The sequence below is a fragment of the Nothobranchius furzeri genome, chromosome 5 (genome assembly GCF_043380555.1).
Source record: "Nothobranchius furzeri strain GRZ-AD chromosome 5, NfurGRZ-RIMD1, whole genome shotgun sequence".
Taxonomy (NCBI): Eukaryota; Metazoa; Chordata; class Actinopteri; order Cyprinodontiformes; family Nothobranchiidae; genus Nothobranchius; species Nothobranchius furzeri.
In genome coordinates this window covers 60284393-60311188 of record NC_091745.1, presented here as the reverse complement: position 1 = coordinate 60311188, position 26796 = coordinate 60284393, and the positions used below count along the sequence as shown (strand labels likewise).

General features: G+C 44.0%; 1 protein-coding gene across 4 annotated transcripts; it reads left to right on the top strand.

The window, feature by feature from the left end:
- Positions 1-337: 337 nt before the first annotated feature.
- Positions 338-26796, top strand: gramd1a (GRAM domain containing 1A). Of its 4 annotated transcripts, XM_070551815.1 has the most exons (20): positions 2126-2275; positions 2363-2903; positions 8133-8352; positions 12586-12606; positions 12729-12813; positions 13530-13633; positions 13715-13810; positions 14012-14092; positions 14444-14562; positions 14772-15069; positions 16841-16997; positions 18362-18514; positions 19381-19502; positions 19613-19755; positions 21230-21333; positions 21518-21742; positions 22094-22178; positions 26089-26196; positions 26275-26395; positions 26492-26796. In XM_070551815.1, the coding sequence occupies exons 2-20, from the start codon at positions 2467-2469 to the stop codon at positions 26591-26593; spliced, it is 2781 nt and encodes a 926-aa protein (XP_070407916.1). In that variant the 5' UTR covers positions 2126-2275; positions 2363-2466; the 3' UTR covers positions 26594-26796. The 4 variants fall into 4 exon arrangements, with proteins under 4 accessions (XP_054596805.1, XP_070407916.1, XP_054596804.1 ...); XM_054740830.2 differs by lacking the exons at positions 2126-2275; positions 2363-2903 and adding an exon at positions 338-652; XM_054740829.2 differs by lacking the exon at positions 2126-2275 and having other exon boundaries at positions 2321-2903.

Genomic DNA, 26796 nt, shown 5'->3' with positions numbered 1-26796 from the left:
CCAAAGACAGTTATTTTCCTGGACTGTACCACAAAGTTTGTCTGGAGGGGTGCGCGTTTAGTTTGGGTTTTGAGACTTTTTGACTTTGTTTAACAGGTGGTCATTTTTTAAAACCATGAGTTAGATTTTTGTTTTGAAACTCTATTTGAGTTTGTATTTGTAGTCAAATTAAACCAGATTGTTTTTTTGTGGTTTAGGTGACCCTCTTTGACCCCTCCTTCTTCCTCCTCTTGTTAGCTGGCTTCGATTTCTTTTCACTTTTTGACAAAAAGCGCTTTTGTCAGGCACTTTAACCCGAGTTAGTTTCGCCAGGATGCTGAGCTAAAACTCGGCTCCTAGCTGTAAAGTAAGCCTAACAGATGGACTTTAAAGGGCTGCTGTAAAAAGACAATGGGAGATATCAGGGTTGACTTTTCTCTGGCGGAATATAAACTGTGCAGCTGAGCCTTTGGGCCTTTGAGAGGTGGGGGGTTCCGTCGTTAGCGGTTAACGGTTAGCAGCTGCCGGTAGATGCCTCCTCCTCACGTCTGAGAATGCTGATGTGTTCTTGTGAAAAAGTGGATTTTAATATCACCTCCCGCTCCACCGTGGCCCGGCTCGCCTTCGAGGCCGAACTGGACGGCAGAAACGCAGGAAACTCGTCCAATGGGAGGTAGGAGCTCCGGAGGAACTTTCTGATTCTAGCAGCTCAAACGCCGCCCGGTTCGGTCCGTGTACCGGTCGGTTTGAGGTGTTCACCCTGACCCACAAACCCAGTCGGGGAGTTGTAACCCTCGGTATCAGTATGTGTTTGGTTCGGGTGAGTTTTTGGCCTGGTTGTGTTGCTCCTCAAGACACCAGAGATTGTTTGAGTTTGACGGCTGTAAAACAGATCAGGGCAGCTCGGAGATTAACGGAGATTACTCTGGACAAACATGCCGGTGCCAAGATTGTTCTTGTTCAAACAGATCACATGAGGCTCTGCTCTGGAGGTGGCTGCTTTGAAGGCAAACAACACACACGCGCGCGCGCTTCTGTTAGACAACCCGAGTGTGTTTCAAATGTAGATACACTCTCAAAATGCTCTTGAGAACCTAATCAGTGATTGTTTGACTTGAAACCCTAAAAGTATTTGACAGTTCCAAATGTTGGATTTTGACCTGGTCCTTAAACACACCACACAGCTGTATGAAATCCGACATTTAACCTGGTCCGTGAACTCAGCATCGCGCCATAGGATCTAGGACCAGAGCAGACGTTTGAAACTTCCAGAGTCCTGGGAACATCAGGGAGTTTCTCTAGATGAGCTGGACAAGGATGTCTGGGGTTAGTGCTCGGGCTGAAATCCCTGCAGGAGATCAGGGATGGATAACTTTTAATCAGGAATTAAAATAAATGGTGTTTCGCTAATTGTCGTTATTTGAAGGTCAGGGCTGTGCACAGACACGATACCAGTACTGACCCTGAACATCAGTGCTGGTTTATCTGAGTTTACGTAACCTTGGTAGGAGGCATCAGGTCGTGTGTGTGTGTGTGTGTGTGTGTGTGTGTGTGTGTGTGTGTGTGTGTGTGTGTGTGTGTGTGTGTTGTGCATGCACTTACTTTGTGCTTGATTTGAATCATTTTCTGCACCAACATCCACATGAAGCCACAATGTCTGAAGTCTGGCTACATCTGGGTTACTTTAAATAATTTTTATCATAAATATTGACACTAAAATTTTAAAAGTGATCAGTTCTAAAAATACATAATTACAGATAACATAAATAAGCCCTATCGATTAGCCTTGCAACAGGAGCAGGAGGTAATCAACATGACACCTGATTTTCCTAGAGCTGCCAGAGCAGGCAGGAGAAGGGCTGACAGACATAATCCTAATCTCACCATCTATATGCCAGTTGGTGGATAATTCAGCTGAGAACATTCAGTTACATGTTTAGAGGTGGGATGGCAGGTTTAATGCCAGGTCTCAGCTTTTTCCACTCTTCAGGTAGCAAACAGATGTGTGTTTGGCTCTGGCTCTTGCAGAGATGAAATGGATCCTAAAGGAGCATGCCTGAAGCTTGGGATGGAATGATAGGAATGAAGAGGAAGATTACTGCAGAAAACGGGAAAAGCTGCTGTATGAGAAAGAAGAGGGATGTAGGCTGGAGACTGGCTGAAGAACGGATGTGGAGATAGACTGGAAAGCTTCTGCTGAACCTCCGACTAAGTCTAAAAGTGTAACCCCACCACCACCACAGTTTTTAAACTTATCTGTGGGTTTCTTGCCTGGGTGGATTTTTTTCCTCTTCAGGTGGGACTTTTTATCATACTTCACAGGGGAAAGGATTCACCCGCTGTTCTGGCAGAGACAAGATTTTCATATTTTCTGATTTTTCAGACACTCCGTATGACCCCCTCACCCTCCCAAAACACCTGATCAGACTGAAGAGGCAGCATTGTTGTTGTGGTGCTGAGCCTTAAAACAAACTGTAAGCTGTGAGGATGACCATGACCTCTCCTGTGAGACCAGGGGTTTTTACTCTGGCTGTCCCAACGCTGACTGTCCTACCACCGTCCTCAGACACAGAGTCCTGGTCCCGCTCCCCCAGCCCCCAACTGCCACGGCCCAGCCGCCTTAGCCGATCCCACCGCAGCAGGTCCAGAACCAAGAAACTAAGTTCAGGAGAACATGGCTGCTCTCCTCAGGCAAAATCGGGGCAAATGCCTCAAATTCTAGTGGAGGAGTCTGTGGAGGGGCACGGTCCCCCAGTCTCAGTGAAGACTCAGCTGGAGGGAGGGAGTCCATGTCAGCACAGCCCATCACATGACCTCCTCCTGCCGCCATCCCGCTCCTTGTCTCGTAGCCCCTCCCCCAACCGGCGGTCTCGTTGGTCACTCAGGAGTCTGCTGAGCAGAGACTCGGACGCGGACAGCTGCAGGTCAGTGCTGGGTTCCTCCTCAATAACCCGCTGGGATGTTTAGAACAGAAGACTCATTAAAGAACACACAAGTGTGCACAGATGTCTGCCTCAGTAACCAGAGGTTAAACCACTCAGAACAGCCTGCTTCTTCTGTCAGCACCAGGTTTTATTGGCTCCTGTTTGCTGGACTCACTTTAAAACCTCCGGCTAATTTGCATTCAGGTCCATGGAGACCAGATTTACCAATGGCTGCAAAGCAGAAAGGTCCTCTTTTTTTATAAGGAGTACAATTGGGCAGCGGGTTTGGCTGAGGCGGCGTTGAAAACTGGTTTAGTTGGTCACATGAAATGAAGTTCAGCTGATTTGTGATCAGATTTTTTTTTAAATGGCACAAAAAAAACTCAGCTCATGAGTAAGAATATTTTTGTGATAAGTTCTGACATGCAGTTATTGCTGCTTTAGATTTTAACCCACAGATGAGCGGCAGAGTGGTTATGTAAAATGTAAACAAAGAAACAGACTCTGGTGTTAGAAATAAACAGAGCCGTGTCAGTTAAAAGGAGCTGGGGGCGGGAGACATTCATCCTTCCACACCATGATGACATCACCTGCAGCCAATGGGAGTGGGCTCTGGTCTGATGATGTCATGTGAGTCCAATCAGAAGAAGCTGTGGTGGGCTGCGGGGGGATCCTCCATATGAGCAGCTGTAACCTTTATTCACACTCGGCTTTATTGACCCACTTATATCATTCATCTGCACATTAATCCGGATCGGAACCGTGGCCCAGCTGATGACGGTTTGGTACAAGGCTCAAGGTCAAACACTGTTGCTTCACCAGCACAGAAGGCACCATGTGTAAATTATATCATGCTGATAAAGATACAGTTGTGGAGTGTTTAGGTGCCTGTAAAAATATTTTTACTACCATTTTATCCCTTTTTTATTCTTTCTGAAAACCAGATCAGTAAATGTAGAAATGTGAGGAAAAAACAACTGAAAAAAAAAAAGAATTTGGTGGTGTTGACGTGGAAATAAATGATTTCTGGGCTTCATATCGCAAACGTCAGTATAAGTTCTGTTTATATCAAGGATGCACCAAAGTGAAAATGAAGGCGGATATCGATACCTGATATTAAAATTGCTTTTATTTCCAATAACTGATATTTACCGATATTACATCAATATAAGTAGGGATGTATTAAAATAACGATGTACGTTATTTTATACTAATTATGTCATAATTATTACAATTATTGGTCTGTTCTTTTGTCATTTTACACTTTTCTGATATTCTAATCAACTTTCTGTTCGTCATCTGAAATTATTGCAGCTTAGATCCTTTTGAACCAGTTTCCCGGCGAATTATTGTAGGTTAAACATCCGAGCTGATGGTGCAGAGCAGCACTGGCGTCCAGTAAACATCAGCTGTGTGGACAACTCACCTGACGTAGACAAAAAATCTGATGTATTTGGGTAAAAGATTTGACACCAGTAGGTCTGAGGTGGTTCCTGACTGATTCATGTTTAAATCCCTTTATCAGTTAATTCAGTCATCCATGTTCAAGCTGTCGACTCCTAGTGCTGATCTGGTTGTGTTCCTGTTGGTTTCAGTCGTACTGAAATATTCTCTTTCACCAGTTGGGTTTACATATAATCTGGTTCGCCCACATCCGGTTTTATTTTTTACCCGCTGCTGAAAGGCTGAAGATGGGTGATGTTGGGCAAGGCCTGCCTCTCTCATCAAAGTGTCTCCAAAACCACTTAATGGATTCTGAAGAAACTCTGAACGTGAACACGAGATGTGTTTATGGCCGCCACAGCTGATGAGCATTAACAAATACAAAAACAGCTCAGACCTGATACTGAGCTGAAATGTTGATGATGTCATGCCGGGGCCAGCATTAACCCTGGACCCAGACCTTCTCAGCTCATGCTCGTTTCAGAATGGTCATCTGTGAATCTCAGGAAAGCAGATTATGTAGGTGGGGGCTAAATGCATGTGAGCCTGGCTCAAGCCAGTCTGGATTATGATGTGGCCTCTAATCCAGAGATGGACACAGAGCTTGAGGGTTAAAGGATTGGGTGGGCTCTGGGCTGTGGTCCGGTGGACACAGTCAGGCGTTTGGATTTGTTGCAACGTTTTATTCCTTAATCATAATCATCTAGATCAACCGTAACAGAACTCCAGCGGCTCCAGCTATGGTCGTAATGGTTGGGGTCTGTTTTTATTCCCAAATTCTGGAATTTATGTTGCGGAATACATTTTTTTATTATAACATGCTGGTGATTTAAAAAGCAGCATTTGGGATTTTAGGAGTCCGATGTTCTGATCGGTGCGTTCTGATGGTGACCCGCTCCTCCGATTCCAGATTAAACCCTCAGTTTGGCTCTGCCTCGTCATCCATACTGCCTCAGAACTGCCTCAGAACCACACAGGCAAGGCCTCCTCACCCCCCCCCCCCCCCCCTTTTCTTCCTTCCTCTCCCCTCCCTCCTCCTTCTCCCCTCCCTCCTGCTCGGCTGCACAGGGATTACCGACAGGCGCTGAGGCGGCAGCCCGCTACTGGGTCTTGTTGTCGGTCTGTCCAGTACCTGCGGGTGCGAAGGGGCGTCGATCACGATGGGAAATTAGCATCCGACCGCGGGGCAGCGGTCCGGTTTCTGTCCGAGGCTGAGTGAAGGACGCGCGGCGGAGCAGCGGTCGGTTCTGCCCCGGATCTTCGGGCTTAGATCTGCAAACTCCGGGAAAATAATCCCGTAACGGAGGGCTGCTCCGTGTTTTTGAGCATCAGCTGGATGTAAAACGCTTCATGACATGTTTGAGTAAGTGTTGTTAAACCGAGTAGGACCGGACCGGTGCTATGATGCAGCGAACCGTTGCTTGGTTTGTGCCTCCGGTTAACTGGAGCTCATCCTAAAGATTATACTGTTGGGAGAAATTGGCTGATGGAGGTGGACATTTGTTTCTGTTCCGGTGGAACAGCACCCCCTGAGTTTGTCCCGTTAATAGGTTGTAAAGAGCTGCTGGCACAGATTAGGGGGTGTTTTGGCTGCATATTGGCAGATTATCTGTTTATCTGATGAGAAGAAACAGAAAAAAGCTGCTGCTGAGAGTTTAAACAGCTCCTCTCTGCTGCCGTGGTTACGGTCTGAGATGATCTGGGTTAGAGTTTACTTTAGACCTGTGCAAAGCTAATCTGGATCCATCCTTCTGTCCTTTGTTTGCTGTAATTCCTCTCAGATATGAATGAAGTCATCAGCATTCAGAGCTGGATCAACATGTAGGTTCCTCACAGCTCCATCCTGAGATGTTTCAGGACAGAAACGCTGAAACTTAGCAGTCATGCGGCTGGTTTAACAGCCTGTTATCGGTTAACCTGCAGATGTGAACTTTATATCAGACAACTAATTCCAAATCCTCCCAGAGCTTCAGTTGGAGGCTGTGAAATATTAACATGAGGAGTTGGCTGACTGTGAGGAGAGGACGCTTCTATCTATCAGGTCTGAGGAGAGGACGCTTCTATCTATCAGGTCTGATTAATCAAATCATCACCCATAGCTTACAAACCCTATCAGGAGATGTCCTCTCGTGTGGCTGAGGGTTCAGGCCACAACCACATTCTTCCAAAAAAAAAGATCTCTGAGGTCTGATGGAAGTGCTCTCCCCGTTTAAGGGGTCACAGCCTCCAGTGTTTCTAGCTTGTTCCTGCTGTTCCTGTTTATTGAAACTTCTACATCCATCACACCTCCACCACAAGGTCCAGCTACTCAACCAGCACCTGTTTCCCTTCTGAAGTTCCACAGGAAGCTGATCTGGTACCAGGCTAGTAGAGGTGCTGAAAAAAAATCAAGATTCAGAATCGATTCACAAAGGTTCAGAATCGATTCCAAGAACTCAAATATTTGGCATGTTACAGATTTGAGATGCACTTTTTGATCTTTGTTAGGAGAGTCAGTACTCAGTTTACTTTTGTGGTCCCATAAATTGAGATGATTTATGTTTGAATCTGCTGATAAGAGGGCACTTGAATGTAATTTTTTTCCATACTCAGAAATTTGAGATATTCTCATATTTATTCTCTAAATTGATAAATGAGTACTCAGGATTACTCATGTAACTTGTTTCTACACATACTTGAAAAGTATTTGACCTATTACTTTCAAAGCTACTGTTGGGTAACTACAGATTTGTTATATTTTACAAGGTGAGCAAAAATAAATGTTGCCTTTTGGTCAAAAGATTGTTTCTGTTTACAGTTTTAGAATCACTTTATTTTACATTGTAAATTTGTATTTTTGGAGCAAGACCAGTTTAAAGTCAAATAAAAATGTCCCATAGCTTTAACTAACTTGTACAACAAAGTAGTTCATCCTGGAGCTGACACTCTTTGTTAATACTGATTGTGAATCGATTTAAATTGAGAATCGAGAATCGATTCTGAATCGAATTGGCACCCCGAGAATCTGAATCAAATCAAATCAAATCGTGAGTTGCTCTAAGATTCCCATTCCTACAAGCTAGGCTGCCATCTTAGATGTTGTGAGTCTCAGACTTTCGCTCTCATGATGCTGGAACTTTGAAAAAGTTTTTAAAAAAACTGTTTTCTCCTAGAATAGTCCCAGCGTTGTCATGGCAACCTGGACCGTAAACCTTTCTCAGTATAGTTTGTGTGTCGGAGCGTAAGAAACATTTTATTATTGTTTATAACGTTGTTTTAGACTAAAACTTCGTATTTTGACATGTGACAGCAGAAATGAAAAATCAAACAAGTGCTGTAAGTTCATCAGTCATTTTTAAATGCTCCTAGTATGTTGGGAGCAAAGGTCACAGCCTACCTCAGACCCCAGGAACTGGTACAGGTACTTACTGGATGATATTTCTCACATGCATGTGGCAGAACAGGGAGGGGTGGATGTCAGGATCAGAGGCTCATTTAGTGGTTTTAAATAGATTTTTTTTATTTTTCTTTCTCAGCGGGTGGTGAGTGAACATAAACAACCAGTAAATCAGACCTTAATTTTTTTTAGGAGAAAGTCTTGACTGAATGTCTCCTGATGTCTCTGCTGTCTGGTTTGAGCTCATCTGATGTTTGTGACCTTGCGTTTCCTTTCTTTGGTCTGCACGGATTTATCAGAAAGGAAACGCCTGCAGCTTTTTTTTCTCAGCGTGATGTTAAAAGTCACAGAAATTAAAATAAGAGTGCCGTCTGTCCTCCCCTGAGATGCTCCTCTCTCTGTGTCTCCAGTACAGCCAGTAACTCTCCACGCAGCACCCCCGGCAGCTCCCCCTCTCTGCGGCGCAGGGTCCTTGGGGGAGGCAAGGCCAGTGAGAGTGAGGGAGGAGGAGAAAGGAGCAGTGGAGGAGGAGGTGGAGGTTCAGACAGCCCGCTGCCATCTTTACCCTCCGCTTCCTCCCTGACGTCCGCTTACCCGCTGGCTTCTCGCCACTTCAGCCGGAATGCCAAGGTAAGGCGGACTCATCTGTGTCACAGCGACTCAACCTTTCAGACCCAGAGATTATCTCTATTAAAAAACTTTTAAAAACATTTTGTTTATAGACTGCACAGCTGATTCCAAAAGTCTTTATTGACTATTATTTGTTATTTTTATTTGTATACTTATATTTTATCAGGATGAGAACCACTTGAGATGAACCTTTTCGTTTTCAAGTCCATTGAAATTTACAATGAGAATAAAAGACCAACATAACACACATTTTCCATACAAATGTGATATCATTGGGGAAAAAAGCAAAAACATAAAATAACTACAATTTGAATAATCAAAGTAAATGAGAAAAAAAAGTTACACAAACACGCATGTACACAGGCAAATTAGGAGTCAGAGTTACTGTAAATGCGTACTTGTTGAACCACAAAGAAAAGCAGAAACAGTTACAAGTGGGCATTATATTTTCATCAAAGTTCTAAACTGATGAAAAGATGTAATAGACCTTAAAACAGCAGGTAAACGGTTCCATTCCATTGGAGCTTTGATGGATATATGACTAGATTTAGTTTTGAAGGATTTGTAATGAAACACTGTCGCTCAGGTAACATGGCCGCTCCTTTCCATCTTTACTGGAATTCCTAAAATGCTGCAGAAATCAACAGTTTTTCTGAGGAAGAGATTTTCCAAATCGTGTGACCAGTCTTACTTTCATTTAAAACTGTTAGTTACATAAAAGGTAAAATTGCCAAATCCGTACGAGTATTACATAAGGTGCTTTTACACCATGCCGGCAAATCGGCGTAATATTACCGCAGTGGTATGTCTAAACGCACCGTGTCGGCATGGCGTTGCGCGAATATTGCGCCATTCGTTCTGCCTCGCTTGGTAGTAATATTGCGGTAATGGTCTGTTGTATGCGCCCTGGCGTAACAGAGGCAGATATCATGATGACGTGGGTAGTTATTGCTGAGCTCCGGCTGGCAAATTTATTGAAAATGAAAGTAAACACAGGCAATAAGGTTTTCTTTTTTTTTAACAAAATCAGCTGAAATGGCAAACTGGAGCACCGCAGCACTCCATGGGCCTCTCTGTTAGAGCTGAAGCTCAGATCACCAGAGACTGCACAGGGACTGATGGGGACAGACACCTTTAGGAGCTGCTTGTTAAAAACCTTAACGATCACGGCTTCAATCACAATAAAAAGCAAGTTATGGCCAAGATAAACGGAAGTCTGCGGCAGCGCAGAGACCGCCCCCATACCCCCTTTATGCAGCCATCACCTAATCTTTTATAAAATTGCCATCCGATCGCACCACATTACTGCTACGGTCTGATCTTATAAACCATCTTTGTCCTCCCAGGGAGCCGCGGCAAATCCCGTTTTGCTAACGCTATGGTCCTGTAAAAGCAGCTATAGAGTCAATTTTTACTAATTCTGGTTTGTTGGCATTGTACAATTCTCTGATTGTTCCATACTTGACTTATTGTGTAGAAATCTGTGGAGCAACATACAAAAACTATACACAACCCTTATTTATTTTACAGAAAAGAGCTTTAAGAATCATCAATTATGGTGGCTGTAGAGAGCCATCAAACCCGTTGTTTATTAAATATGAATTACTGAAATTTCATGATTTAAAAGACTGGAAAATCTTACAAACTATGTATAAAGCCAATTTAAAAGGACTTTATGGAGTTTTGAATTTTTATGCTCGCAATTGCCCCCTCTGGCAAAAAGCATAACGGCAGCTTCAATAAGAGGCTCGTGCACGAGGCACGCATGCTGTACGTGCACACTCCTTAACAAAAATAACAGCTGAGATGAAGCTCTGTGAAGCTGACCGGGGTCAGCTTCACAGAGCTCTGAGAGCTGACTGTCGTGTGTGTGTGTGTGTGTGTGTGTGTGTATGGCCCGGAGGACAGAGGACAGGAGAACGTGCAGCTAATTAATTAAATAATTTGGTTCTGTACCTTTTCTCTTCAGCACAGCCGACAAAGGTTTAAGATGGGTCAGTCCTCCTGCATGCTCAGATCATTCCCTTCCCTTGCTTGAAAAATTGTTCCAAAATGAAAGTTGAACCCACATCTTTTTTATCTGTGAATTCAATGCCGTTTGGCGAGTCTCAAATAAAAATTTGGGCATCTTACTGTAAAAAAATATACCATTAATGTAAAAAAGAAACTCTAAAAAAACTGTGTTCTCACCCAGAATCGAACCCGAGTCTCCTGCACGAGAGCCCGACGTCTAACTAGATGAGTTAAACCACCACTGACGTTTTTGGCATCTGTAACATTTATATCCTTGATTACAGCTTAAATAACGTTCAAAAAAAGGTTCGGAGCGAAAAATGGCTATTTTGTTGCTAATTTGCAGGAAATATCTAGAAGAAAGTAGCTAAGGGTCCTCAGAATTGTAGCTAGGTTCATTACTAGGCGTTCGGAACAGCGATTTTGTCGCTGAGTTGGCACTACCTCACTCTCTGCTGCTAAAGCTACTGATAGCAAATGCTATGGGCTATGCCTGAGCGTGAACGCGCATGAAGCAGCCTGCTCGACCCGAGCAGCTCAGCTCAACTCTCTTTTTCTGTGATTTTACAGAAAAACAGGCAGTCACAGTAAAAATGCCAGGGCTCATTCTACAGGACCAGGGCATTGCAGGAGAATGTATGAAGATGAAATGTATTATTTCTATACATGTTTTGGCTGTCAAACTTCCATAATGCCCCTTTAAGTACTCTGCCAACAAACATTCAGGGGATATTTGAAAAGATGACTAGTAATTACATGCTGAAAGAAACTGATGTGTTTACAAAACCTAGATTTATAACTAAATTAAGGAATGGAATATATCTGTAAATGGTGTTAAATTATGGATTAACCTTAAAAGGGAAATAAAAAAAACTCTGTCATTCAATATATTCAAAAATGTACCACATTGAGTGTACTAAATAATTATGAAAATGTAAATTAAATCAATGATCATGATCGCTCTGGAATTAAGAACAGGAAAAAGTTTAAAATGAATCTGTATGTGTGTCTGACAAATCAAAATTGTATATAAATAAGATTATTTCTTCTGGAAAAGGGGGCAGAAAATTATAAGATGTTTTCTTCATTCTGCTCCTTTTTGTTCAAATAAAAAATTTTGTTTTGTATATCTTATTGTTTATATGTTTTATTGTTTTTATTTTGAATGAAATAAATGAATTAAAAAAATTAGACTGCAAAAGTTTAATTTAAACCAGGATTTGATGTTATTCAAACACTTGAGTGGTTTGAACTGTGTAGGCCAAGAGATTGTCTGCAAAGCAGTGGGCAAAGATGCTACATTTCTAAAGGTAGAGAGTAAAGATGGCAAATATAAGTTCAACAGCAGTGGAACCAGTATAGAGCCCTGAGGAACCCCTAAAAGGAGCTGCAGCAGAAGAACATTCTCCAACAGGAATAAGAGAACTCCCGTTAGTCAAATAGAATCATCATCAGTCTGAGTCTTCGGTACCAACATACAGCTGGAGTCGTGACAGCAGAATTTTATGGTCTACAGAATCAATGACAGCAGAACGTCCAAAAGGACTAAAACTGCAGTTAGTTATGGTAAACCAATCTCTAAAAGCTCCCAAAAGGGCAGTTTGGTGAGATTGAAACCAAACTGAATGCAGTTAAAAGGCTCTGAAGTTGGTTAAAGAGGCATTTGATGTGCAACATCCTCAAAGACAGAAATGGTCTCTGACTCAAACTGTTCAAAGACAGACGAGCAGGAAGGAGTTGAAGCGTTTGCGGTAGGCTGAACAGAAGAGCCGATCTTTTCTCATGCTCAGCCAAATAACCAACATCGGAGGGGTTTACAGTAGCCCAGGGTCTGTAGGTAAAAGCGGTTTTATATCAGTAAACTGCTTAAATTCAGTTTTTATTTTTATGGCACCAGTTCTCATAAGAGCAACCTTGGAGAATATTATAGACATCAACCCTTCACCTGAACAGGTGGTGTGTGTTAAAACTCCAGCTTGTTGCTGTGGTTTTCTGGTAAATTTAATGAGTTTCTGTTGGACCTGTACATTTATAAAACAGGAGAACAGAAATCAGACCTGTTGAGTGGTTACATAAAACCACGTTTACATGTGGAAACAATGGAGGGTTGCTTAACTGCATCTTATCGTGTACTTCCATGTGTGAAATCTGCTCTGTGCTAACGTTAGTATTGCCACAGAGAGACTTGAATAATAAATACTTTCTCCTGTTTGTTTGCAGAAAATGCAGAGCTGGTACAATGTGAGTACACATGAACACCTTACCTGTTTCCAGAGAATGTCACAAAGTCTAAGTTATTTTTTTTCTCTGCTGCTTAGTCAAATAAACCCTGTTCAGTCCTTTTCTCTGCTTCTCCTCCTCAGGTTCTCAGTCCTACATACAAACAACGGAATGAAGACTTTAGAAAAATCTTCAAAAAACTCCCGGACACTGAGCGTCTTATAGTGGGTGAGTGAGTGATGTCCCCTCCAACTAGGCGATCGCTGACTAAGAACACATAAAACGTAGTTAACCTGAAGTAGAGACCTTTTATCGGCCGTACAAATGGGTTCAGCTATATCTGCTACTGGAACCAGAGTCAGGATCGGGTTTAATGGAGAACCTGTCTAAGATGAAATGTTGTAACTCTCGTTGGTAAAAGCTACCGAGTCTTTAGAGGTTGTGTGTGCTGCGTTAATGGGAAAAAAACACCTTCAACATTCCATTTAGGCCAAAGTGTCTAAGATGTCGGCTCATTAGCTTTAAACTAAAGTTGGCATGTGTTCAGCTTAGTGAAACCAGCATGGATTGGTTGCTGTCAGTCTCACAAACATTATTATTAATGTTATTTCACTTTGATCCCTCTTTGCTTTCCCACTAATCACAGTTTTCCTGATTTTATCCTGACAAGTTTTCAGTGTAGAAACGGGTCCAAATAGCATCAGGAGTTGTGTTACGTTTCTAACGTCTGATCCCCGTTGGGCTAACAGCCTACAGCATTATGGTGACATTCAATAGTGCCGTTCTTTGGCTAGCAGGTGGAGCTGCTCAGCTCAGGGGGCGTGTCCCAGTGCTACCAGTAAGCCTGGTGTAAATAAAACCATGAATGTTCTGAGATGATTTAAGGTGGAGGCAGGTTCTTGTCTGTCAGCTGACCCATTCTCTGTTCCTCTCTCATCTCTCAGACTACTCCTGCGCTCTGCAGAAGGACATTTTGCTTCAAGGCCGTCTCTATCTGTCGGAGAACTGGCTCTGTTTCTACAGCAACATCTTCCGCTGGGAAACCACAGTAGGTCACATGTGCACGGTGTTCACACTCACTAAAATCAAAGGGTTAATGAGACCTCTGAAACATCCGTTTCTGTTTCAGATCACCATCCTGCTGAAAGACGTGACATCCATGACCAAGGAGAAGACGGCCAAGCTGATCCCCAACGCCATCCAGATCAGCACCGAGAATGACAAGGTGTGTGTGCGTGCGTGTGTATGTGTTTAAGGACCCTTTCTGCTGGTTAAGCAGGTCAGAACCAGCTGACTCAACTGGATCTCCAGTCTGACGAAGCAAACCTCTCAGGCAGGAAATCCAACTGTCACAGAAGTCTCACTGATTTCTGTTTTTTCTTGTTTTCCCTTCCTGTTCTGTTGGCGTGCCCCCACCCCCCTGCAGCATTTTTTTACATCATTTGGGGCGAGGGATCGGAGTTTCATGATGATTTTCCGTCTGTGGCAGAACGCACTGTTGGACAAGGTACCACCTCCTCGCCCACTCTGCTGCAGAGGCAAATATCTCAGACTGGAGCGTAGAGTCAGGAGGGAGAGGCTAAGAATACATAAACACTAGGCTGAGATTATGGTCATTTTCTCAGATTACTGTTATTTACAAAGCTGAGGTCTACAGAACCAGAATGGGTACACCCTCCTCACATTTTTTATTTCATTTTTAAGGTGAATAAAAGGATAATTATTGTTAAATGAACTTTGTTTACATGAAAGTAGCTCAAACACGAGCCTCCCTCACCAGAGAGGACAGCTACCTACAGATTCTGCTAAGCAAACCTAACGGAGTCGATACTTAAGAGATAAAGTTTGTGTTTTTCAGTCTCTGTCCCCCAAAGAGCTGTGGCACATCGTGCACCAGTGTTACGGCACCGAACTGGGCCTCACAAGTGAGGACGACGACTACGTCTCCCCCACCGGTGAACACATGAACGGACTGCTGTGAGTAGAACTCCTCCAGATTTATGAATCCTCTGTTGTGTTTCAGAAGCTGTGCTGCACAATCAGAGCCAGATTTTTGCTGAATGAACATGCAAATGTGCACCCTCCTGGAGCGGACGCTTTAGTTTGCATGCTCCAATCAGCACTGATGCTTTGCATGATGAGTTGAACTGGTTGCATGTTTCTCATTTGCTGTTCTGGCTCTGCAGCCCAGGAGATGAATCGGTGTCGGTCACAGATCTGTTGGACCTGAGCTCAGTGTCAGTTCCCTCCACTGGCAGCTCCCCACCCCCCCTAGCTCCCTGCAGTCTGAGCAGTCCTCCATCAACCACCAGCCTCAGTGGGATCTCCCTGACCTCCCCCTCCTCCTGCTTGCCCGTGGAGCTTCCCTCCTCATCAGGAAGCAGACTCGGGTCAGAACCCATGGAGGCCAGCCCGCCCAGCTCCCAGGGCTCGCTGCCATCCGCCGCTCCCCCCAGCACCTCAGTGTCTGCTGCCGTCACCTTTGTGAGTCTTCATGTTCACATCCACACAGCACTGTGCCAAACGAGCAGTTGTTTTTTTAAAACATGCAAAGCACATAAAACAGTTGGTTCCTATTAATTTTATTAAATTTGACTGCCTTCTTTCTTGAACACAATCTGAACTTCTGGAGTTCATCTCCAGATATCAGGAAGGACCTTTCTTTAGAAGTTATCTGCTTTTAGTTCTGTTCTCCATCAGGTTTGTCTCATAGTAAAGATGAGGAGGTGTTCCTGGTACATTTTCTCCTGGTTTCATTCCTGTGTCTAATGAAGCTTCGGATCATCTGGAGAGAGAGAAGCAGCTCTTAGCTACTGGTCCAAGTCTTCGATTGTTTTGTTCCCGACTCTGATACTGTTCACCTGTTAGACCCAACATGTCTTTTTTTTATTATTATTCTTGACTTCCTCTGTTTAGAAACAGTCGGCTCCTTGTGCTCAGATTATGCAAATCTCCTGATTTTCCACTATTGGCTCTTTGGGGATCTGACGTTACCTTGGAAACATGAAGATAAACTAAACAAACACGCAGGACTCTTGAGGTCACATCTCATCTGAGCTGTGACCTGTGACTAGGGTTGTCACGGTGTGAACATTTAACCTCACGGTTATTGTGACCAAAATTACCACGGTTTTCAGTATTATCGCGGTATATTTTTTAAACGTGTTACATTTCCAGACAACTAAATAAACCCTGTATATCAGGAAAATCTTGTCCTCGGTTTGTGTCTAAATTTTGCCTAAAATGTGTTATTTTGTAATTATGTTGTTTATTTGTTTACATATTTCCCCTTTAGTCTTTAAAATACCAATATTTGCCCATAACTTCTTATTTTGTGTCTGTTTGATGTCATCATTTTAAAAATATTAGACCAGATGATACTCAGTACTCAAGTAGCCTTCTAATCAGATACTTTTTTACCCTTACTTGAGTAATAAACCCTATATCAGGAAAATATTGTCCTCGGTTTGTGTCCTTCCAGTGAGCTTTGCAGATGTGGGTAAATGTCCTCAGGCAGTAATCATTGTTAAATTCATAATTATTCTCTGAGAGAGACCAACTCTTATCTGCCCCTGGGAGCCCCGTAATGCATAGCGTCATTTCAATATGGGGGTGTCCGCGACACGGTTTATATGCAGGTAGCGGCGCTGTGGCTGCTTTATATAGCGACTCGTCGCGTTCTCCCTCAACCCAAATCCTCGGATCACGCATTTTAGCTAAAACGCTAACGTTAGCTTGCCTTGCGTTGACTGTAGAGTTGTGGGTGATGGTCACGCAGATGTGTCATGAGATTTGAAGCGTTGCTGCCTTTCACAGACACTTTTTCTGCACGTGCGGCAAACAGGATAGCCGTCTTCTATCAACTGTCCCTCGGCATTCTTCAAATATCCAAAAGATGCCCGTACTTCCCACTTTGTCTTCTTTGAGGGATAATAAATGTCCTGAGCGCTGCCGTCTCCTCCTTTAGCCATTATTTCAGTTTTAGCTTCAAGAAAGTTTTAGTTGTAAACATCAAAGCGCGCATGTGCCGCCGGCAACTTCAGCAGATGATACGGTGGCTGGTAAGGGTCACCCCGCCTACACCGCAGCCACGGTAATCCACCAAGATAATATATTTTTAAAAACAAGACGGTTATTATTATTGTCAACTTTTTTTACCAGGGTTTACTGCTACACCGGTTACCGTGACAACCCTAGCTGTGACCCAGCTAATGTGGCCACAGCCTAATAAAAGTATCTGTTCTCTTTGAATCAGACTCTAGATGAAATAGGAGGGGACAGTCGGTCAGAGTTGGCCAATCAGATGCTGCCCCAACCCACCACCAGTCTAGGAAACCTCTCCTCGCTGGACATCACCAACGACGAGGAGTTGCCCACAGACCCCAGCAACTCCTCTGACACGCAGGAAGAGAGTGAGTCTGTCAGAAAATGTGTGTGTGTGTGAGGGGGCTCTATTTATAATAATCTACCAAGTGAGAGAAGCCGCTACATTCTAATGGAGGATTATAATCCGAGAACATGCTTCCACCCGGACCGTTTTAGATGTGACACACTGAGCCTTATCACATCGGTGTGCATCAAAATAAAGCCAGTGATGCTAAAGATGCGTTTCCATGGCGATTACCTTTTGCTTTAGTTTGTTAACAGTGAGTTAATTATGTCAGCTAGCTGCTGTGGTACCACGTTAGTGTTACTAGCTCAACGTTCCCTCTGGTTTCTGATCAAGCGGTTCCACCTCCATCAGCAGAAAAACTTTATCAAACTTTAACATAAAGTTAGTTGTTTCTACCTGGAACAAAATCAATGATTCACCCTGAATTCCCTTCAGTGTTTGGGAGTTTAAACATAAAGTGTGTGAATCAGAAACCAGTAAGACCTTCAGTCCAACTCAGATGAGGAGTTTATTAGTGTCCTAAAGTGACCTGCATCAGTAACTCAGATCATTAATCAAGTTTGTGTTTCAGAGATGAATAAATGAAGCTGTTTTTAACTTCTGAGCAGAACTAGGGCTAAATTTGATTATATCTGTGAATCCTCTAGTCAGAGGTCCAGAAATCACCATCAGACATCTGCATATCCTCCGTGTGACCAGGTTCTGTTTCTGCTCAGTGTCGGGTTCACGTTAACGACTCCAGTGCCGCTGTTGTGGTCGGAGCTCTGAAACCTTCACGATCAGAGGAGCAGTTTTCACCTTCAGTCCTTTATGATTAACATCTTATGAATAAATAATCACAGTTTATGTGCTTTTATTTTGAAAGTGTTGGGAAAAATGGTTGGTGCTTTATTTAGTAATGTTAATGAAGTGGGAAAGAAAACACTTCCTGTGTGAGACTGGGTCAGTGTTCTTAGATAGGTTCTGTAAACATGATGATTTCTGAACGTTCACAAACAACGTTCACAACTTCTGTAAAATATGAATATATGAGGTTTAGCCGGCCCCCTCAGTGTTTTATTACTAGGATTAGGTCACATTTAGTCTGACTTTTAACTGCTGCTGTGATCATCCAGAAACCTTCAGCGTTCTGATCTGGAACCAGAGCAGAAGAGAAACGTCAGATGAGCTCCTGCTAAATCACTTCTAATAATGATAATAATGAATCACTTGTGTCTCTGCTAAGACTTAAAACCTCTGAAAGGTTTCTAGTGTTTGATGTTACTGATGATCCTGGATGCTGAAGGTTTTGATCCCTTCCAGCTGATTCTGACTGATCTCAGGTCTGCAGACACCTGAACTAGAAGAAAAGTGACCAAAGAAGAAATCTGTTTTGTGTTGAAGTTTCAGGTGAGGTGGAGTCTTTCTGTGCGGACCTCAGCGGGCGCCTCAACATCAACGCTGTCGTACGGATGAGTGTCGACAAGCTTCACGACCTGCTCTTCTCTGCAGACACTCACTTCCTGCAGCACCTTTTCTCCCAGAGACATTTCACCGGTAGGTCTGCTCCTGCTGGAACAGCCAGACTCTTGATTAGCACGCCATTTCTCTCTTTGTTGAGCTCTAATAATGAACTTGTATGAACTTGTTCCAGAAGAATAAATCCCGTCTTTCCTGTTTGTCCTGGACGGTGACGGTTACAGCTGGGTGTGTTTATGTTCTGCTCCTCACTGGCCTGTTGGTGGACAGACTCGCGTCACCTCGCCCCGATGTTTCATGTCGATACTTTAAACATTTCTGTCGTCAGGCCGAGTTAGAGCAGCGGCCAGTGTGAAGCTGAGAAGCACAACTTCCTGTTGGTTCCAGCTTATCGTGGTGAAAATCAGCTGTTTTCTTTAGTTTAAGGGTCAAGGTTGGTAGTTTGGTTCAGATAGTGCCAAGTTTGTGACCTCTTGTGACCTGTTCTCACAGCTATAAATGGGTCTTAACTATATTTATATTTGTAAAAGTGAAGGGCTGTGAGACGTCTTTGTGTTTTGGCGAAGGTCACCTTGCTGTGGCGGTCATTTTTATGTTGATCAGCTGTAGTTGTTCACTGATTATTATCATCGGTCTAAACTGTCCACTGGTTTAGGACATATTTTGCCACCAAACAGACACACAAACTTGGAGGTGAACCTGTTTGACCTTTGACCTTTCACTTAAAGCTGAACAGCCTAGTGGAACAGATGCTAACTAGCGTGCAGCTAACTACAGATAAACTGTTGTGTTACTGGAGGACTTTATTATTCTGAGGCGTCTCTGACTCAGTAGGACGGCGTGATGAATCAGCTGATGACATGGTGGCTTCTTCAGGATTAAAGTTCCTGAGCAGTTCAGCTCCCGTCTTTTCCTGACTAGTCGTTCCTGTCTCCTTCCTTCAGACCTGTCGGTGGGCGAATGGCAGCAGGAGGGGAGCAGCGGGAACAGCAGCCGCATCCTGAGTTACACCATCACTCTCAACAACCCCCTTGGCCCTAAGACCGCCCCCGTGGTCGAGACTCAGGTCAGATTCAGCTTTTGTACCTCAGAACGGATCATTTCAGTTCAGAGAAAGTTGAGCTCCACAGGAAGTTTTAGTTTACAAGCCTTTGACTTTTGACCTCCATGTTTCAGATGTTGCATAAGAGCTGCTCCCGTGGCGAGTGCTACGTGGTGGACTGTGAGGTCATCACCTCCGGCATCCCGTACCAAGACTACTTCTACACTGTCCACAGATACTGCCTGACCTCCATCAACAAACACAAGAGCCGACTCAGGTGGGTTCAGGAACAGAACCGAACATCCTCACCAGGTTGAGTTCATCCAGATTTCATGTCCTCACTGTTTAAATCAGCTGGTCACGAGCTGTGTGATCATGTGCGTTCATCATAAACAAGAAGTGATAGAAAATAAAACTAATCAGTCGAGAGGAGGTGGTTTCCTCCTCATGGAACTCTAATGCTCAAACCAGCAAACACATCAAGCTAAAAACAACAGAAGAAGAGTCTAACCTACCGTTTGGTTGGTTGAGACCCACTGCTGTTCGTTATCTGTGGGTTAAAGGTCTGACTTCAAGCACGTTAAGAGGAGTTTCACACGCACGCATCCAGGAAATCTTCATACATGTTTAAACTTTGGATTTTATTACGATCAATAAAAATGTAGGTTGTTAGCTTAGATGAATTATTATGAGTGTTTAACACACTGCTGCTGTCGCTGAAAACCCAGAAAGGCTGCTGGGACCAAACTCCTGCAGCCACACACACACAGAGCAGCCTTACTCCTCACAGGTTGTTTTTGTTTGGGATTTTAAATGGAACCAAATGAAACTAGAATCTGCATATTTCCAGAATTTGTGACCATTTGTGTTCAGGTGAGCTCCATCTGCGCTGCACCTGAGTGACAGCTGCAGGTACGCGCCTCGGTCTCGGCTCATTGGCTGTTGATGTTCTGATTAGGAATCCAGTCTGAGATTAGATATGGAACAGAGAACAGAACAGGCTAATGATTTTTTGCTGATAAAACGGCAGCTTGTGGGTCTGAAGTGAGTGAAAAATAAATTAGAAAAAATGCTGAGAGTTGGATAATAGAATCAGGACACTAAAGAGTCAGAATGTCATTTAATCACATTTTTACTTTGAAAATGCAACAAGTTTGATGCTGCAGAAACAACATAAATATTCCATAACTGACCTGAGGTCATCTGCATCAGGCTCAAAGAATAAAGGTTCTGCGCCGCAGAGTTAAACACCCATCTGTCAGGAGCTTTGATTTAGTGGTGAGTAAACACATTGTGACTCAGCTTTTGTTTTAGATTTTAGATTTTTGCTGATATAATTTATCACAATTCCTCTGCTTCCAGTCTCTCTGGACGTTAATACTAGTTTATGTTGTTTGGTTAGGATCCACTTGAAAACATCTCAAGTGTTTTTTAATCCTCCTTAAATCTGTGTGAATAAACAAACTAAATATGGTCCACAGTGAAGGATACACCGGACCTGTGATTGACATTTGGGGGAAAGCGGGTTGGATTTTTGAGCCACATTTGAAGGAGTTTTTCAATTTAGACAGACGGCTGCGGCGCTGTGACCTGATTGGCCGACAAAGATCCAATCCCTGGATTCTGACACAACCCCAGTCCTCAGATCGGAGCAGCTCAGGGACAGTTTTAAGTAAAATAAGCTGTTTGTGATAACTCGTGATTCTTTATGTTCAGGTTTGAAATGACAGGATTTTGTTTTTTCTCTTTAGAGTTTCCTCAGATATCTGCTACAGGAAGCAGCCGTGGAGTCTGGTGAAGGCTCTGATCGAGAAGAACACCTGGAGCGGCATCGAGGAGTACTACAGACACATGGGTGAGCAGCAGCACACACACACACTGAACTCAGCTGTTCAGGCTGCGTTTGTTTATCAACCATCTAACTCGTAACAAGGATCCGTAGAAACGGGCCGGTTTCAGATCCGGTTCTGACCAACATCAACAGAAAAGAGCTGAGTTGTGTTCTGTTTGTTCTCTTTCATCTTCCTTCCTCCATGCAGAGAGCGAGGTGTGCAAGCTGGAGACGCTGCTGCAGTCTGAGGTTTCCGTGGTAACTGCAGGCGAAGCCGTGGGCGCAGATGCAGCCAAAACTCCGCCCACTCTGCGGCGCAGAAAACGGCACTGCTCCCGGTGGCAGGGAGAGAAAGAGAGGGAGGGAGGAGGTGTTGAGTCTGGGCTCAGAGGAGACCGAGGAGTTGGGGAGGAGAGGGACCGTAGGGAGACCGGTGAGTCCTCTGATAGAGCCTCTGGATCATCCTCCTTTATTCTGCTGCCCTCTAGTGGCATGTTTTATGTTACACATCACAACAGGAGGTTCTGGGTGACTTTGAAGCCTTTTTCAATATTAGAGATTAGATAGCTTAGATTTTTTTAAGGTTTCATCATTTATTATTTCAAACAAAACAGAAAAATACAGAACTTTTCAGAGTACCCATCAACTCATTTTTTATTTTCCTTCCAGCAGCCGGACTAGATGGTCAGGAGTCCTGGACTGGGTCTGGAGTTCTGGTCCAGATCATTCTTGGATGGTAGTTTGGGTTCTGGAATCATCATTTCTTTGTTTTGATGTGTTTCAGGAGCTCCGTTCATGAAGCTGGGAGAGCGTTCTCGTGTTGGAGGACACAGCAGCATCTCCACCATCCTCCTCATCGTTAGCTTCATGTGAGCTCAAGTGTGTGTGTGTGTGTGTGTGTGTCATCCCTTTGACTGTTCCTTCATGCTCCTGTTTTTACTGACCTGGGTTTACATGATCATTAGGTCTGAATACTGAATGCAAACACCGTCTCTCTCTCACTCTCACACTCACTCACTCACTCACTCACTCACTCACTCACTCACTCACTCACTCACTCACTCACTCTCTCACACACACACACACACACACACACATTTCTGTCCTTGTGAGGACCATCCATTGACTTCCATTCATTTTGTGACTGTATTATGCCTGATACGTACCCTAACCTTAAAGGCCCAGTGTGTGATATTTTTACCAGTTTACTATCAAATCCTGTGCCCCATGGTTATCCACCATCTTAAAATACAGTAGCAGTTTAGGAACATACAAGCTCCATGTTACCCGTTTGGACTATGACTGTAACCTGAAAGAACCAGCAGAGGGCAGCAGTGCGCCCTGGAAGCATAAAGTCTGCTAATTCAACTAAGTAATAGAAAAGAATAGCTACACTACTTCTGTACTTGTTAGTTTGAATAAAAAAACAATTAAATGAAAAGACACATAAAATTTGTCAGTTCGTCATCATGTCCAACACAAGGAAGCTGCATATGTTCAGACCCCCGCCCGCTATTATCTGGACGCCAGCCTCCTATTGGTGTCTCTGACTCCCAAACTCACCTCAAGTTGTTTGTCCATCTTTTCCTAATACCAGAACTCCTGACCCGGTCCTAGCGTGTCCATACCAGAACTCCCGACCCGGTCCCAGCATGTCCGCTCCAAAGCCCTTCTACTCAAGTCTCCTCTCTTCCCACAGCCTTCCGTCTCGCCCAACACGCTTCAGCGCTCGTCCGCTAGCCAGTGGCTAATCAGCGTTGTTTATCTTATCTCCACAACACTACTAACAGCGATGTAGTTCTCCACGCGTTACAGAGACGCTCCAGCACAGAGGGCTTCTTCTCAAACGTTACCTTTAGACTTGGGTCTCCTTTTGCTGGGAATCCGTAGGAGTTTACGCACAGCATAGACAGCATCTCCCCTGCTCTAGCCATGACTAACTAGTAGATTGTGACGCCCATCTCCGCCACACCAGCTGTGAGCCACGATTAGCTGGTGGATAAGTCAATATTGTTTACTTGATGTCCACAACGTGTCCCCGGCTCACCAAGCCTCCTTCACCAACCGTGGCTAACGATCAGCCAGTGATCGCTCCATATCCATATAAGCTGGTATAGCGGCAGCCAGTGTGTTTACATCGAGGCACCATGAGCCACGTGAAATGGGTGTTGTGGGAAATTATGTTACCCTGAAATATTCTGTTTCCCTTAGGCAGTCGAGAGCAAATATTTCCAAATTCACAGAACTTGTTGTCCATTCAGCGCCTTGGGCTTCCTGACAGGGTTGCGGAAGGCGCTTTATAAATAAAGCATTGATTGATTGATTATGAGGACTAAACTAGCTCAAAAGATGGTTTAACTGAGTGAGTTTACATCCTTTTACATAACTTTCAAAAATGATGAATAAGCTTGCTGCAAAAGAGTGAACAAGAATGTTTTTACTGTATCTTTTTTATTGTTTTTAGGAGGAAATATAGTTAAAAACTCACAAGCATAACATTATTACATTACATTACACACTTTTTCTGTAAAAGTTTATCACAAATGTTGTGAAAATAGCCTGAAGCGCGATCTCCCGACACCTGACATCCCGGCTGACGTCACCCCTCCTCAGTGTGTGAATCGTGACAGCTTCAAGATCTAGCAGAACTAGCTTCCTTCAGAACTGGTAGGCTGATAAAACAGTCATAATTATAAATGCTTTTTTTAAAGAGGTCGAGTAGCTAGTTTTAAGTTTGGTGTGAGTTAGGCTACACAGGTTGGAAATTGATTATACAGTCAAACTCGTGAGCGAGCCACCGTAGCTGCAATACTTCCTCTGAACTGCACGGCCCTAAAGAGTCGCAGTTTTTCATCATGATTTCAATGGATTTCACACACGGGGCCTTTAACTAAAACTATTTCACACCACACCTCTAAAACCAACTGGACCTCACTTAGAAAAATTACTTTTCTCTGTTGCTGAAAACCTCATGATGGTCCTCAGTAGGTAGTAAGTACAAGAACACAAACACACAACCTGTTTGTCTTCCTGAATGTTGTCCTCAGCTCAGTGAGACAGTTTCCCCTCCCATGTCTGAGGTGACCCACTGAACCCTCTGGTGTTCTGGTTCTGGGATGTGTGTTCAGTGCTCACTAACAGACTCACACAGTGCCTCTCTCGCTGTCTCTCTTCCTTCCTTTCTGCGTTTCTACCTGTGGGTAGGATCTGTATCAGGTTGGTATGAGAGGCTTTGGTTCTCCTCTGGCTGTTTATATGTGGGGACACCCCCTCCCACCCCACCCCCCCAACACACACACACGCTCTGTAAAACTTCACCATGTATTTTAGTTTGTGTGCTTTCAGATCAAACATGGCTGCTTCTGTTTTGTTTTAGTTCCTTTTCTGTTTCACACAAACTGTCAGAACTCTGCTGTGGTTCACCAGCTTCACACACACTCTGACTGTGTGTGTGTGTGTGTGTGTGTGTGTGTGTGTGTGTGTGTGTGTCCGTCCTTGTCCAGTCCTCCCCACAGCCTGCTTTACGTGTGACTAAGTTGTCCTGTTTTTCTCTGAAACACCAGCTGTTGGTGCGTTTTCAGCTGCTGAGCAGAAGCTCGGTGAGATGATTGGCAGGTGGAGCTTGGGGTGCTGCAGTTTGAGAAAACACTCGTAAAATGTTGAAAGATGCATCGCCAGTTTCGTTTCACACCGTTATTTACTAGCAAATATAGCTAGCAACAGCTAACTGTAGCTTTTCCAGGTACGGTTGGATAACTTGTTTTAAAATATGTCGAACAAATATTCCAAAATTCAATATTTGTATAAAAAATGTGCTTCCTGTAGAGTAACCGTTTAAAGGTGGAATATGGAACACGAACACCAAAGCGACATCTAGTGTGTGGAGGTTGTAGTTGCAACAATAGAACAAGGTTTCCAGCCATCAAGATACCAGGTTTGCTGCTGAAATTTTTTATTTGGGTCCATGTGTTATAGGCTTCACCTAAACTCACCCTGGTCTTAGGTCTTTTATGGCCGCTCCTCTTCTGAGAAGGATAATGACGTCTTTTGTGCCGAGTCAGCCATTTTACACTGTGCCAGCCCTCTATTGGCTGGTGAGCATGAACACAGTGTCGTGCCCATGAAAATAAATATTTGAAAATGTAGTTTTTAAAGGAAATACTGTACCTTCATTCTGCACACCTAAACGCCCCGTGGAGGTATTATTTTAAAAACATAGCTTTTTATTAAATTGTTCCATATTCAACCTTTAACTGGAACAAGCTGCTATTTTAAACTAGCTGTTGGCACAGACTAGCAGTTAGCTGCCTGGGACAAGCTAGTAGCTATTAGCAGTGACTGGCTGTTGTTGGGGACTAGTTTTTAGTGGTGACTTGCTGTTAGCTGGGGGACTAGCTGTTAGCGGTTCCAGCCTTTAGCTGGCGCTGGGCTTTAGCGCGGACTAAAGTGTGTAAACCCGGATTTTTAAAACAGGATTTATTTCTAACTCAGACAGAAACACAAACGTCAGAAGTAACATTCAGGGTTTTTCCTGAGCTGCAGTGTGTTCGAGTCGTCTCCAACATGAAGTCTTTCAGCCCGTTTGGTGGCTGTTCTGACATCAGAACCAGGTCTCAGATTAACTGGTGTGTGTATCATCGATGTTGTTCCTGTGTGTGTTTTTTTTTTTAGCTGACCCTTCACCAGCACCAAACCCAGTACCTTTTGTTCCACATGCCTGTTTTCTTCCCGATTTGTGGACCATTTTAATGATTGTGTGTTTGTGTTTGGACCCGGTAGTCTGGTGGTTCTGGTGGCTCTCAACATGCTGCTGTTCTATAAGCTGTACGCTCTGGAAAGAGCTGCTCATACACTGGAGAGGTGGCACTCCTACTCCATCACTGACAGGTAAACCTCTGGTTCTGACCAGGGAGCTTCTTGGCTCTTCATTTCTTTTTGGTTCTGACCCGTTTGTTTTCTTGCCAGCCCGCTGCCTCAGACGGCCGGGGAGTGGGCTCAGGTTCTACACCTCCAGAGACAGTTCCACCAGGCACAGCTCAGTAAGTGGCAGCAGATCCTTCAGTCCTCTGTCACGCTCCTGGACCAGGTGAGTCGGCCCAGTGGTTCTAATCATCAGAACTCAGATCCATGTTGACTTCTGCTCTTTACCGGGTCGTCCCTCATGTCCGTGTTTGTCTCCTAGATGAAGCAGTCTTTAGAAAAACTCCACCGGAACATTGTGGTGTCGGACGTGCAGCAGGACCCTTCAGCTGACACCCTCACAGAGACTCTGAGCGAATCCTGAGCTGTCCAGGACCATCAGACCCAGAACTGTCGGTTCTGTCCAACATTTCAGAATCAGAACTTGTCGTGGGTGGGGCACGCCGGCGAACTACACCACCCACAAGTCTCCACTCCTGACTGACTTGAAACGGCATCAGACGCCTTCAGCTTCGACCCGGTCCAAAGCTTCCAGAACCACAGCAATAATCCTGCATCTCATCTGTA

Coding starts and splice junctions, on each gene's coding strand:
- gramd1a (XM_070551815.1), top strand. CDS start 2,467: ATGACCATGACCTCTCCTGTGAGACCAGGGGTTTTTACTCTGGCTGTC. Junction 12,814..13,529: donor CACTGAGCGTCTTATAGTGG/GTGAGTGAGTGA, acceptor CTCATCTCTCAG/ACTACTCCTGCGCTCTGCAG. Junction 21,743..22,093: donor GAGGGACCGTAGGGAGACCG/GTGAGTCCTCTG, acceptor GATGTGTTTCAG/GAGCTCCGTTCATGAAGCTG.